A 14,041-nucleotide genomic window follows, 5' to 3' on the forward strand; every position below is an offset into this window, starting at 1 on the left:
CAGCGGCTCTGGACGGAATTTAAGGTCGGATCCCTCACCCCGGGACTTCTCCCCCGCTCTGGGAGTCCTCCCCTCACGGCCCGGGGATCCTCCCGCCTTCACCGCCCCTGTCAATCAGCGCCGGGCGGGGGCGGGGCCGGGCCACACGCACGCGCAGACACGTCTTCACTCGGCGCCTCGTCCCGCCCCCCCAGTGCCATTGGCCGGTGAGGGGCCGCCGCAGCCAATCGCGCGCGGGGAGGTGGTGGGGCCGGGCAAGATGGAGGAGTACGCTCGGGAGCCCTGGTGAGGAGAGCGGGCCGGGGCCGGGCCTGGATCGGGATCGGGATCGGGATCGGGATCGGGATCGGGATCGGGACCGGGATCGGGACCGGGATCGGGATCGGGACCGGGATCATAATCGAGATCGGGCCCCGCGGGCGCCGGGAAGGGGCCGGGGAGCGGCGCGGCCGCGGTCCGGGGCGGGGCTGACCTTGGTGGGGTCCCTGAGGGAGGCGGCGGGGCCGCTCGGGGCCTCTCGGGGCCTCTCGGGGCCTGGGCAGCCAAACGCCGCCGTTACCGGGCCCCGCGGGGCCTCTCGGACCGGCGAGCGGTATTTTGTGTCAGCTCTGAGGAAGTTCGGAGGAGCTGACACACAGGCTGGCTGTGCTGCGATCAAAGGTGTTCTCTCATCTAAATGCTGCTCGGAAAAGCTTGGAGAGTAGTTTAAAAGGAAAATTAGGAACCCCAAAGGTAGTGGGTAATGAGGTTAAAGAGGGAAGCGTTCCGTGATCGGGGTCTCATTAACAAGGCTTCAGGAAAAAAACAGCCATGGTTTGTAGCTTGGAATTCCTTGACTTTGTGGATAAGGGAAGCCCACTTTGCTTAATCCATTTAGATTTCCAAAAAGCCTTTTAAGGAGATCACTCTTAGAGAGCTAACAAAGGGAGAGAGCTGGGATGTTTTATTCATAACAGAGGAGATAAATATCTGCACAGGAGATGTGAGAACAAAACAACAAAAAATCCTTGGAAAAAAAAAGATGTGAGTTGCTTTTCATCTTGCCATCTTGGACAAGAGTATTCAGATTTGTGACTTGCATGCTGTCATAGGCTGATTTTTGCATTTTCTGATTATTGGCAGTGCAGGAGTTAAATCACCTGAGTGCTCGGCTGGAAGATCTCGATACAAAATGAAAGAAACCAAACAACTTTGTTATTTCATGCTCTGAAATTACCCACAGTGAGGACTGAAGTTAAAGGCATCCTAAAACTCACCTAATTTAGGAGCAAACCTAATTTGGTTTAGGGTTGCGAGGCTCCAGAGGTTCTGAACCCCAAATTAAGTCTCCCCTGGCAGGTACTGACAGTCTGTGTTGCAGGAAGGTGTTTCTGTGCAGGGTTTTCCTGGCTGCTCTGTGGTGCTGGAGCAGGAATTGTGGGTGGATATTTCTGAGGGGATCTCTGTTTGTTTGAATGGACTTCAGAGATCCAGCATGCATCAGGAAAAACCTTTCCAGCTCAGCAAAGATGACTTTGAAGTCTCACTTAAATAAGGGAATTAATGGAAAGGGTGAGTGATTCAAGAAAATGTGTTTTGTGCCAACTGGGATCTGAGACTCGTGGAATTTGCTGCCTCAGTTCTCTGTAGGTCAAGAGAAGAACGAAATCAGGGAATTTAAAGCTATTTACACTGTGTAAGTAGGGCAGAGCTGGAATTCCGCAGGAATTTTCCATGAGGGAAATGTCTCTCAGCCTTGTGTGAGGAGTTCAGGCATTTCTGTGTATTTGGTGCTTCCCAGTCCAAGGAAGTGGGCCAGGAGACTCTGGCAAAGGTTGAGTTTGTTTTGCTCTAATATTGTTGTTTTTCTGTTGCTGCCTGCTCAGGGAGCTGGATGTGAGCCAGTGCAGGCACCAGATCTTCACCCCAGCTGTACCAGAGCTGGATCCATCCCACTCACTTACATGGTTTAACAGGATGGGATTTAATATTTCCACCTCTGTTTTTCTTTCCAGTCCCTGGAGGATAGTGGATGACTGTGGAGGGGCCTTCACCATGGGGGCCATAGGAGGGGGCATCTTCCAGGCCATCAAAGGCTTCCGAAATTCCCCAGTGGTGAGTAAAACCCTCTGAAGGTGCTTTGACTGTAGTTTTGCCTCCATTGTCCTTCCCCAGGGAGTGTGGAAGTGAAGGGGAAGAAGAATAAATCCCTCTGCAGGGAGCAGAGCTGGTTAAAGACTTGTACATTGCTAATCCAGACCATGAGAATCTGTCCTGGGGCAAGATCTGTGGGGCTTCATCTTCCGGGATAAAATTGCTGCTTCTGGTGGCTGCAGGGGGACACTGGTAGCTGGTTCCTCCCTGACTGGTGAACATTTCCCCAGGAGGGGAAGGGCAGCAGGAAAGATCCTTCTTGGCTGATCTGCCTGTGGTTCTCTCTGCATGAGGGACATGGAGCCTGGGCTCTCCTTCCTCTCCTGGCCTTTCCCTTTCTTTTAAAACATGGAGTGACTCAAAGAAAAAGTCTTTTTGTCCTTCAGATTTATATTAAAGGGTACAATTTTCTTTAATTAATCTCTTAATCATTGCCCTTTTTATTAACTCGATTTTTTAATGCTCAGGTTTGGTTTCAATGTAGGGCTGAGTAAACATGGAAGTGAAGTTCTGCTGATGCAAATTGGTCTTTTTTTGGGATGTCTGCTGCAAAAAATTGTCTATAAACCTGTTGTAGAGACATTTGATAAATTAAGATCCAATTGTTGCTTGAACTTTTTTTTTTAATTTCTCTGACTTCATATATAAGGTGTTTTTGATGTTACTCTGACAATAAGCTGTTGGTTTGAGGTGGGTTTAATAAATAACTGTTTCCAAACTAGTCAGATCCTGCAGACACTTCACTTGAAAAGGACTCTGTTCTTAATTCAATCCTTACTTTTGCTTGAGAGTTGCTAAATACATCTATCCCCACTTCAGAGTGATTGTAACAAAAATAAAACTTGGTGGATATTCTTTAAACTGTGTTAAAGTGTGGGAAAATGTGTAATTGTTCTCTGGGGCCTGGGTTGAGTATTGAACTCTGAAAGGCTCCGCATGACCTTGCTTTTCTTGGCTACAAAGACCTACAATTCCACCTGCAGGAATGACTGAACACAGGGCAGCTACTGGAATTGCCCATCAGATAGGAGGAAAAAATGGTACATGTGAAAAATCACTGCTTTTCTTCCTGACATGTTACTTTAATGCCTCCTTCAGTCCCCCTGGGCCACTCAGACTGTGAGCCCAAATTGTTTCTTGCCTGGTGACCGTAATTCCCATCTGCACCTGACAGGAATGTTGTATGGGAGTGATAAATAGTGAAATAGGTGTAAAGCACACTTTGCCTCAGCTCCTCACAGCTGCTGAGGGGGCTCACAAATGTGTTGGGCTTGGCTGTAAGATTTTACTGTTTTATTTTAACTGAATTCTCTTATTTCAGGGTGTGAATCACCGGCTGCGGGGCAGTTTGACAGCGATTAAAACCAGAGCTCCTCAACTAGGAGGTAATGAATTCTTTGTTGCATAGAGTTGACTGTTGTTAGATAACAGAGTTTGGGAATGTAACACGGTGAGGCTGCACTGACACCTGAGCTGAGTCTCAGCAGGTTTGTTGGCCCAAGCAATGGGTAAATACAGTTCTGATAGATCCAACATGAGTTTGGTTGGGAAGGAAGCAGTCTGTGTTCCTGGAGTGGTAAACCAGTGGTAATTACTGATCATATCTTAAACAGCACAGCCCCTTCATGGTGTGGAGGGGGTTAAGATAAACTAACTGATTACAAGAAGTGATCCAGCTCGGATCAAAAATAGAACTTGGGGGTGTCCGTGCATGTGCTGTGGGATACTGAGCTCCTGAGGCCACAGGAGCAGGGCTGGATGAGGTGTGAGGTGTGACATGACTCTGCATCATTGTCTGTGAGGAAATATGTTAAAAAGGAACAAATCTGGAAGTTCTCTTAGCTAATCTGACTCTGTTAGGATGAAAGTTTGATTATAATCACAGTTTGATAAATTTTCTGTAGTTAATTGTAGATTAGTGAAATGATATTTAAAATGGGGATGATGACACCTCAAGTTGGAAATTTTCCTGTATTGATTTTATCCTGTATTTGGCTCTTGATGCAACTGAATTTACTTCGTGTCTGAGCACAGTAACACCACAGCACGTGTTGTGCAGCACAACTGGCTTCTCTGCTCTCTCCAAAGTGTCTTTGGTTTGATTTGGAACAGGGAGCTTTGCTGTCTGGGGAGGTCTCTTCTCCATGATTGACTGCAGCATGGTCAGAATGAGAGGGAAGGAAGATCCCTGGAATTCCATCACGAGCGGAGCCCTGACTGGAGCCATTTTAGCTGCAAGAAGTAAGAAACTGGGGATATCAGTTAAAAACCTCCTATTTTCTAAATGTACAGTTCTCATTGTTATAGCAAAGCAAGTCTGTGACACCCAAATTGGAATTTGCTGTCTCAGATGCTGAAAAATAGTCTGAAATTTTTATCCTGTGCTTAGGAAAGTAATAATCAGGCTCTCAAAGGTTCCTGGTGTTCCTTGAAGGGAGGGTGGGGGGAGTTGCCCAGTAATTATCCTTTAATGCAGCTTAATGGACACAAAATTACTGCTCAGAGTCTGCTTTAGGAGAGGTTAGGGCAGGGAGAGGGTGATGAGGCCATGACACAGGGCCCTTACCCAGATCAGCTGTGGCTGCCCCATCCCTGGAAGTGTCCAAGGCCGGGTTAGACGGGGCTTGAAGCAACCTGGGATAGTGGAAGGTGTCCCTTCCCATGGCAGGGGGTGGAAGGAAATGATCTTTATGATCTTTCCAGCCCAAACTATCCTGGGATTCAAAGGGTTCTAACATTTACCAAAGAAATTAAGTGTTGGCTTGTGCTTTTCATTTCCAGATGGCCCCGTTGCCATGGTCGGATCTGCTGCCATGGGAGGAATTCTCCTGGCCCTGATTGAAGGAGCTGGAATTCTGCTGACAAGATTTGCCTCCACACAGTTCCCAAACGGTAAGGAGCCAGCAGAGGGTGTGTCACAAGGATTTACTTTGCTGATGTGCCCCTGGCAGTCATCTTCTTATCCTGGAGTGGATCTGCACTGCCCTGCCAGCTCCTGAGGCTGTGGAAAACCAAGGAGGAGCTGCAGGTGCTGATGACAACGAAATTATCACAAGCTGCTTCCCACTGGGAGAGTGGAGGTGGCTGAGAGCAGGGACGTCCCTGCTGTCCCTGCCACACACCTGGCACATGGTGGCAGAAGGGTTTTACTCAGGGCTGGGACACAGTGGTGTGAGGGAATGGCAGACAGCAATGACAATTTCTGTTCTTTAAAGATGCTTGAAAATTAATCTGCCTTGGAGAAAGTCCATGACAATTAATTCTCTCTGGATTGCCCCACCACAGCTGTGTTGCTGCAGCAGCAGGGAAGGTGACTCAACACTTGTTCAGTTTCACTAGTTGCTTTATTGTCGGGCAAGTCACCCCTTTCCAGAGGGACCGAGGTCACCTCAAAGGCACTAATGTGCAAGTTTCCAGCTCCTTCAGACGACTGGCAAGGTTTCCCTCTCCCTGCTCTGGTCCATTTCCCTGTTAAAAAGCTTGTCTAGTGCAAGGTGTCCCTGGCCATGGCAGGGGGTAAATTGGATAAACTTAAAGGGCTCTTCCAACCCAAACCAGTCTGTGATTTTATGCAACTTTTGAAACTTTTTGTGCAACCCAAACAATTCCAGGATTTATGATTAATTTCAAGAGGGATTTATATGAACAAACCAGCTGTGAATGGAGTTAATAGGAAGAATCTCCTGCATTTTGGTATTTATTTGCCTTTTCCCCTGTCCCTGCTGCAGGCCCACAGTTGTCAGAGGATCCATCCCAGCTCCAGCCAGCCCCGTTCAGTGACTACCGACAGTACCAATGATGGTCCCCGGCGCCGCCTCCTGCTCCTCCTGCTCCTCCTCCTCCTCCTCCTCTTCCTCCTTCTCTTCCTTCCCTGTTCTCGAGCGGCCCCACCTGGAGGATGCCGAGGGGGTTTGTATTTACACCAGTGGCTGTCCCTTACACACCATGCCGAGGACCTGCAGCATTTCTCAATGTCAGACTGCTCAGGAGGACTTTTAGAAAAGAAAATCTATTTATTCCTGATATAGTCCATTGCTGTAATGCTACACATGTCTGGTAGAATACAAGGAGGTTTGAGACAAGGACCAAAGAGTCTTGTCATCCTTTAGACACAGACTGGAGTGAAAGTCTTGGAGTCTCCTCTGGGATGTCTCCCCTGCAGTGAATGCAGCTGGGATGTAACCTGTTCCCTGTCAGATTTAGGTTATGGGGCTGGAGGGGGAAGCATTGCACCTCCTGCTTTTCATCTCACATCCTGGCCTGAGCAGAGTTACCACATCTCTGCAGTTTGGTCCTTAAACTCCAGCTGTGGAAGCCCCTGCCCTTTTGTCAGCAGTTACAAAATCACATCCAGTGGGGTTTTCTGTTGTAACTTGTTAATTAAACTCATTGACGCTGTTGCTTGCTGGCAGTTCCTGATACAGTATCCAGCCTGGAGGATTTCCAAAGCTGGGCCACATCCAAACAGCTCAGCAACAGGACACCCCAACCTCTGGGGGATGGCAGGGACAGGTGGCAGTGGGGCTGGAGTGGCTCTGCTCACACTCCTTGACCCGTAGGTCAGGCAGTGGCCTGAGCTGGGCTTTACTGTGCTGGCCTCTGCCCCTCCAAATCCCCTGGCAGTCACTGTCCCCTGTGCACAAGGAGAAGCTTCTGGCTGGGGCCAGGGTCCTGCACTGCCCCTGCCACAGCCAGGCTGCGACACCTCTCCTGCCCTGCTGAGCCCCAGGGGAAGTCACAGCCCCAGAGCTGTCGCCAGCCAGGGCTGGGTTTCCTGTCCTGTCATCACCACAACACCCCAGTTTCCTGTTTTAGCCCAGCCCAGTCCAGAGTCCAACACAATTGGAGGGATCCCAGCTCCCCAGAGCATTCCTGCCCTGCTCCCGGGGTGCTCAGAGCCCTCTATTCCCCCACCCCAAAACCAGACAAGGACACAGTGGTGACACTGAACTACTGACCTTTTTATTTCAATCAGCTACAGCAGCTCTACACTCCCTACAACACTGTCCCTCCTCCTGACAGTGAGGGAGCCAAGGACTGCGGTGGCAGCGCGTTGTCTTAAAGCTTAGTATTAAATATTAAATATTCTTTCATTTATGTTTACATTACTTTGTCAAGGAAAACAGAACAAAACAAAAAGGAAAATTAAAACTTTAAATTAAGTGAGTGCGTGCCTGTGCCAGGGACTGCTGTGGGGGATATGCAAAACTCCTGGTGTGTGTGGAGCAGGATGTGCTTGCTCGGCTGTGCAGGAGCAGGGAGTTGTTCCCTGTGCTGTTGGAGCAGCAGGTGATCCCGGTGCAGCTAAAACACTGTCTGGAGGAGTCGGGAGTCCCCCTGCAGCCCCAGCACAGTGTGTGGGGAAGGGGGTGAGGATTTGGTCAACAACTTTGCTAAAGGATTTATCCATTTCTTTTTTTGTTTGTTTCTTTAAAAAAAAACCCCAACATACCAACAACCCCAAACAGTTTTGAGTCTTCCTTTGATTTTAGCAAAGACAAGAGTTTAAAAAGCACTTAGGAAGCTTGTACTAAAACCAGGCGCTCTCAGAGGAGAGAGTCGTCTGTGCACCCCCCTTCCAGGCCGTAGCGGAACTCCTGCAGGTTGGACACCCCGTAGAAGTGGACAAAGGCTGCAGCCACCACCAGCACGTGGAAGATCTGATGAGACTGGAACTGCAGGGAAGCAAAAATTCCTTTAGACCAGACCAAAGGGGACACCAACCTCATCACCCCCTCCTCTTCTTCTTCCTCCTTGCTCCAGGACTGTCCCCTGCTCCCTGTTCTGTTGTACCCAGCAGCGATTCCCACCCTGTGCTTTGCCCTGTCCACGCACAGAACCTGTTCAGGGTCTGGCTGGCAGCACGTGCTGAGGCACAGCCCGACACCCCCAGCTTCCAGCCCCTCAGAAACTCCCCCTGACCCCAGAGCTGCCCCCAGACAACCTGTTCAATCCCCACACACTCACCCAGATGTCGAACTTGCCCGGAAAGAAACGCTCGGGGATACGGGCAGCGTAGAGCCCAGCGCCCGTGATGTACATCACAGCCATGAGGAAGAACCAGCCCATCTGCCCCACCGTGGTGGCCTTCACAAAGCCCTCGGCGATGGTGAAGTGCATGGTGGGCACAACCCCACTCAGTCCCAGCCCCAGGAACACACCTGTGGCCCAGAAAGATCAGGGAAAAACGCTCAGTGTGGAGGGGGAACTGCTTCTCCCACCAACTCCCCTGGATCCCTCATCCTGTGCTAGGGAAGCAGCTTTTCTTCACTGAATTCACAGAGTATCTCAAACTGGAAAGGACCCATAAGGACCATTGTGCCCCAACTCTTTGCCCTGCACAGGACACCCCCAAACAATCCCACCCTGTGCCTGAAAGTGTTGTCCAAACACTCCTTACACTTCTCCAATCCTCATGGCACTTATTCACAAAAGGAGGGATCCACAGCTCCACATCCCAGGCAAACCACCCCTGTCCTTGCTGGGTAGAGCCACCCAGTGTTTCTTATGCAGGGCTGCAGCAGCTGCCACTGCTGGCTGTGGGAATGGACATTTTGGAAGGTGCCAGCCCTTTGGATTGCACCAGGAAGACAGCTACCCCTTTCAGGAATGCAATTTCTTGCAGCTCTTGAGGAAGGAGCTCAGCAGCAGCTGAAATGTTCAACTCTGGCCTCTGAGTTGGCAGAGAACAAGTGACACCATCCTGACACTGGCCTGGAGAGGCTCTGGGTGGCACCTGGCTGGATCCTGCTCCTGCTGGGGGCACAGGATGCAGCAGGGAGGAGCCATGAGGACGTGAGTCCTGCCTGTCCCCTGCCCTCCTCTGAGGGCTTTCAGGTGGTCCCTGTTCTCAACATGGTCTTTCCTCACTCATGTAGCCAGGACAGTGCTCTGAGAGACATTTGCTTCACAACCCCTGGGAACTGGGCAGGGAGGTGTCTCCTCATGCTCAGCGAGGCTGATGGGACCTGCTGTGGGGGTAAATTGGGGTGTGGGACTGGAGGCAGCCCCCCACTCCACCCCCAGGAAGGCAAGGACCAGCCAGTGTGTCCCTGGCAGGGAAGAGCTCAGGAATGTTTTCCTCCTCTGCAGGTTCCTGCTGCTGAACTGCTTCCTGGAAGAGGCAGACAAGGCACAGCCCCAGCCCGCCCAGGGCTATTTTTAAACTCCAAACCTCAGGCTCTGCTCAGGAGATGAATCCCCAGCACAGCAGGAGAAGGCAGGAAGCCACTCCTTGCAGTGCTGTGCTGCTCGGGGGGAATGAATCCTGCAGGTTCCCAGAGCTTCTCCCAAATGGGATCTGCCCCAAAACGTCTCCCAGGACTCGGGGCAGGAAGGAGCTCCTACCTGCTCTGGTCTGCCTGTGCTTGGGGGTGGCAAATCGGTCCCACTGTGCCACGATGATGGCAGAGATACCCAAGACACAGACGATGGAGAGGTAGATGAGTCTTGGCTGTGGGGAGCAGTAGAAGGAGTAGTAGAGCCACGGGACAAAGCTCCCCATGATCAGCAGTGCAATTCCTGAATAATCCAACCTGCAGTCAGGGTGCAACGAGAGAGCCACAGGTGAGCCCCCAAATCCAGCCCCTCCATGGGTGGGAACTCTCCAGCCTGCACCTGAGCAGAGTCACTGGGCAGGACAGGTGAGCTGGGGTCCCATCAGGGCAGGTGTGACAGCAGAAAGGGCCTGGGCACAGTGGGAATGCAGGGGAGGGGCAGGAGGTGCTGGGGCTCAAACCACCGGGAACAAATCCCTGTGCACATGGATCTGGGATCTCACACAGAAACAGCCCCTGCACTGCTCCCACTGCCTTCCCAGAACACAAGGGCATTAATTCCTGCTGGATTTGTTCTGAAGAAGGATCCCATGGAATCTCTGGAGGTTGTGCAAAGGGATGGGCAGCATTCCCAACGAGCAGCACCCAAATAAATGCCTTTAACAGCCACGTGGGAGCAGAAAGTCACTTGAGAGCCTCAGCGCAAGGCTGACAGGAGCCTGACTCTTGGAGCAGCCCAGGGGGAGGCACAAACCACTGACCACCCTTCCCACTCTGCTGGGAATCCTCTTTGTGTTCCTTCTTTACACTTGGTTTTAGTCCAAACTGGATCCAAAATAGAGGTTTTTAAAAGCATCCAGTAAACTGGGACCTGCCAAATTGGCCACGGCCCCCAGCTGCCCAGGGAGAGTGAGACCCCTCCTCAATTCTCTGCTACAAGAGGTACAGAGCCTGTTCCCTTGGGAACACAGAGGTCATTCAGTTGGGAGCCAGGACCCTGCTCCCTTGGGAGCTGCAGGGTCTCAGGATCTTTATCACACACCTGAGGCCCCTGACCTTGCACATTTAAGGTGCTCAGGCAGGACCCCCAGAACCCTCCCGTGGTTCCCCTCAGTTCCACACTGGATTGGGTGGACGCTCCCTTCCCCCAGGGATAAAACATTTGGGAACACGGTGTGGAAGTGCTGCAAGAACCCAAAACCTCCCAGGGGACCACACGACCACACTCGTGCTGACTCACTTTGAGAAAGTCCGCGAGACCTTCTCGGAGTGACAGTAGACAGTGTGGAAAAGCCAGGAGAAGCTGAGGCACAGCACTGCCCCCAGGAAGAACATCCCGAACACCACCTTCTCCTGGAGAGGAGCCATAAAGTACATGTTGGGCCGCAGCATGGTCAGGATCCCCAGGCAGAGGAACAGAACAAACCCTGCAGCAACACACGGAGAGGGAAGGCAGGGAGTCAGTGGGGGAGATCAGCAGAGCCAGGGTAAGAACAGCCCTGGGCATGCTCTGAGAGGGCCTGGATGTATCCCAGGGGTGCTCAGTAACCCACAGTGGGTTCTTGGCCCTTTTTAGTGCAAAGGAGAAGGGCTGGGGTGAGGGGAAGGGGCAGGCACAGGGCAAATGCTGCTCAGCTGCCGTTTCACAGGGTCATGGAATCACAGACTAGTTTAGGTGGGAAGAGACCTTAAAGCTCACCACGTTCTACCCCCTGCCACGGGCAGGGAGATCTTCCACTGCCCCAGGCTGCTCCAAGCCCTGTCCAGCCTTGACAGTGGACACTGCCAGGGATGGGGCAGCCACAGCCTCTCTGGGCAGCCTGGGCCAGAGTCTCACCACTCTCACAGGGAAGAATTTCTTCCACTATCCCATCTAACCCTGCCCTCTGTCAGTGGGAAGCCATTCCCCCTTGTCCTGTGACTCCCGGCCCTTGTCCCAAGTCCCTCTCCAGCTCTCTTGGAGCCCCTTTAGGCACTGGAAGGGGCTGTGAGGTCTCCCTAGAGCTTCTCTTCTCCAGGCTGAGTATTCCAAGCATTCCCAGCCTGACTCCAAAGCAGAAGAGCTCCAGTCCTTAGAGCATCTCTGCGGCCTCTTCTGGACTCATTTGAGACAAACATCCTCTGAGGCTTCCCTGTTTTGCCCAGGACACATTTCCCTGTCCCTGCAGTGGCTGAGCCCAGCCCTGGCCCTTCTCTCCCGAGGGGCTCCAGACACTCCGTGTCCTGCCTGCACAGGATCCCTGGGCACGGAGAGGACCCAGCCCAGGGATCTGGATCTGGATCTACTGCAGGGCCTGAGCCCCTGCAGCCCCAGGGCTGCCCCTGCCCGCAGTCACCCAGCAGGTGTGTCCAGATGTTGCCGGTCTCGGTGTGTATCCGGAAGATGCTGCGGAAGCAGGCGCGGAAGGAGGGCATGGGGGGCCGGTGCCCGTGCAGGAGGTAATCGTTGTCCTTGAGCCAGTCGGGCAGGACGTCGTAGGGGATCACGCGCCAGCGCCCCTCCCACACCTGCAACACACCGGGGGGTCAGGGCAGCCCCGGATCCACGGGGAGCAGCCCGGCCCTGTCACCCCTGGCTGTCCTGCTTTTGAGTGTTTGAGTCTTGGCAGCAGCTTTCTCACACTGCTTCACATAAACAATGTTGTATTCTTAGAAATTATCTGTGCGTTTTGCGTAGTTGTTCTTCTCTGAGAGAGAATTTGATTGAAAGTGAGAGTGACCAATCAGGTCAGGAGGTTGTGACCTCCCAATCTGGCCCTCTGTACAAAGTGTATATAAGTTATTGGAGTCAGATAATAAAGGGCCTTCCATGTTTGACCCTGCTGCTGCCTGCTGTCCTCTGGGAGGGTCCACACCACGTCACAACTTGTTACCCCTCAAAGTGCAGGGGTAACACAGCCCGAGGGGGTGACACAGCCCGAGGAAGCTCCTTGGGAAGAGAAAGTTTGGCTTCTCTGATGTCAGGTGCCCTGTGGGAGCCTGTCAGCCACCCACCCACCTCCTGCACTTTGTTCCCCAGTCCCTCCAGGGAATGGTTCCCAGTCCCTCCAGGGAGTGATTTTACCCCCACCTCAGTTCCCACAAGGATTGAGTCCCAGCTTCCCCCAGAAGGGAGTGATTCCAGGACCCCCCAGGGAGTCAGGGGCAATTAATACTCTCAGCTTTAACCCTTCCACACCCACAGACCATTCCCTGTGGTGGGAATTCCCATTGGATCAGGGAAGCAGCACAGGAGCCACAGTGACTGCAGGCACTGGGTGACACCCCGGGTGGCACTCAGACTCCTGGGCCCCATCCAGGCCTGCAAGAACACTGGGATTCCTCCCAGGCCCTCACCCTCCACGGCTGGGCCAACCCCCTCCTGGCCATCCCCTTCCCACTCCGTTCCCTGGCCCAGCAGGGCTGGAGCAGCTCTGGAGCTTTATCCAGACACATCCTGTCACCCCAAACCCCAGGATGGGGAATCTGTTCCAAAATCAAGACCGGGGGATCACCACAGGTCTGGTACCTTGTACACGAACTCCTCCATCTTCTCCATGGCGTGGTGAGCCTGCAGGGGCAGGGTCAGCACCCGCACCACCTCCTCCTCCTCCTCCTCACGGGCCGCCGGGCACGGCGGGTCCTCGGCCTGCAGGGGGAACAGCCAGAGGGGAACGCTCCAGCCCCTGGGAGAGGAACCACCCCAGCCCCTCTGGGAGCACCCGGGGCTTCACCCCCCGAGGGGACAGGCAGAACCCAGCAGTTTCCCTCGTTTATGCAACACCCTAACCCTAACCCTGACCCATCCCGGGCGGGCTAATCCTGGATTTATCCTGTCGAAACGCGGGATTACCACCAGGGATTTTCATCCCTACAACCACGGCTGGAACGGCCGGGAGACCCCGGCCCGCCCGCCCGAGCTGGGAGAGCTCTGGGTCCGGCACCGCTCCCGCTCCCCTCGGCCGAGAAAGGGCTCGGGGAGGGGATTCCCTGCCCTGGGGAGACGCCGAGGCACTGGGAACACCCGGCACAGACACAGCCATCCCGGTGACATCCCCGCCAAGGCCCATCCCGGCTCCGAGCCCGCTCGGCAGGGGCAGTTTGGGCCGGGCAGGAACAGGGACCGGCCCCAGGAACGGCACGGGCCGCGCTCCTCCAGCGATTAACGGGATAATGGGCGGATTCCCGGGATAATCTGCGAGGACTCAGCCAGGAGACCGAGCACGGCCCCAGATCCCTCCCGCCGGGGTCCCGGGGGTCTCACGCTGGCGGCGCCGGCCGGTCCTTGGTCCCCCTTCTCCTCCAGCAGCGGCCCCAGCTCGGCGAGCTCCAGGTGCGCCCGCTCCCGCTCCCGCTCCCGGCCGGCGGCCGCCAGCCCGCTGCCCGCCCCGGCGGGGGCCTTGCGGGACGCCATCGGGGCGGCGGTGAAGGCGTGCGGCTCCGGGGCGGCCGGTGAAGGTCCCTCCGCGTCCTTCTGCCGCCGCGCTGGCTGGGAAGAAGCACAGAGTTACCGGGGCCGGCGGGGGCGGGGGCAGGGCTCTCTCTGGAGCGCTGGAAGCGGCGGCCCGCCCGTCCCCGGCGGTGTCCGGACCCCGAACCCCCGCTCGTCCCTCACCGGCCGCTACATCCCGCGGGCGGCGGCGGCGGCGCCG

General features: G+C 54.1%; 2 protein-coding genes across 2 annotated transcripts; one reads left to right on the plus strand and one right to left on the minus strand.

The window, feature by feature from the left end:
• The first annotated feature begins 196 nt into the window (after positions 1 to 196).
• TIMM17A (translocase of inner mitochondrial membrane 17A) lies at positions 197 to 6,552 on the plus strand. The gene is made up of 6 exons (XM_083878694.1): positions 197 to 285; positions 1,995 to 2,094; positions 3,455 to 3,518; positions 4,246 to 4,374; positions 4,915 to 5,025; positions 5,862 to 6,552. The coding sequence occupies exons 1-6, from the start codon at positions 260 to 262 to the stop codon at positions 5,930 to 5,932; spliced, it is 501 nt and encodes a 166-aa protein (XP_083734820.1). The 5' UTR covers positions 197 to 259; the 3' UTR covers positions 5,933 to 6,552.
• A 521-nt stretch (positions 6,553 to 7,073) lies between these two features.
• ADIPOR1 (adiponectin receptor 1) lies at positions 7,074 to 13,832 on the minus strand. Its single transcript, XM_083878692.1, has 7 exons — positions 13,654 to 13,832; positions 12,919 to 13,038; positions 11,747 to 11,918; positions 10,651 to 10,837; positions 9,481 to 9,668; positions 8,101 to 8,294; positions 7,074 to 7,808 (listed from the first exon to the last, which is right to left on the minus strand). The coding sequence occupies exons 1-7, from the start codon at positions 13,801 to 13,803 to the stop codon at positions 7,680 to 7,682; spliced, it is 1,140 nt and encodes a 379-aa protein (XP_083734818.1). The 5' UTR covers positions 13,804 to 13,832; the 3' UTR covers positions 7,074 to 7,679.
• Positions 13,833 to 14,041: the final 209 nt, after the last annotated feature.

Source organism: Zosterops lateralis (genome assembly GCF_965231275.1).
Source record: "Zosterops lateralis genome assembly, chromosome: 26".
Classification (NCBI taxonomy): Eukaryota; Metazoa; Chordata; class Aves; order Passeriformes; family Zosteropidae; genus Zosterops; species Zosterops lateralis.

Bases quoted from the DNA above. Each gene is read 5' to 3' on its own strand.
- TIMM17A (XM_083878694.1), top strand. From the start codon at position 260: ATGGAGGAGTACGCTCGGGAGCCCTG. The intron at 2,095-3,454 runs GTGAGTAAAACC...CTCTTATTTCAG, and splicing joins GCTTCCGAAATTCCCCAGTG to GGTGTGAATCACCGGCTGCG. The intron at 4,375-4,914 runs GTAAGAAACTGG...TTTCATTTCCAG, and splicing joins AGCCATTTTAGCTGCAAGAA to ATGGCCCCGTTGCCATGGTC.
- ADIPOR1 (XM_083878692.1), bottom strand. From the start codon at position 13,803: ATGGCGTCCCGCAAGGCCCCCGCCGGGGCGGGCAGCGGGCTGGCGGCC. The intron at 13,039-13,653 runs GTGAGACCCCCG...TTCCCCCTGCAG, and splicing joins GACCGGCCGGCGCCGCCAGC to GCCGAGGACCCGCCGTGCCC. The intron at 9,669-10,650 runs GTGAGTCAGCAC...CCCTGACTGCAG, and splicing joins GTCTCGCGGACTTTCTCAAA to GTTGGATTATTCAGGAATTG.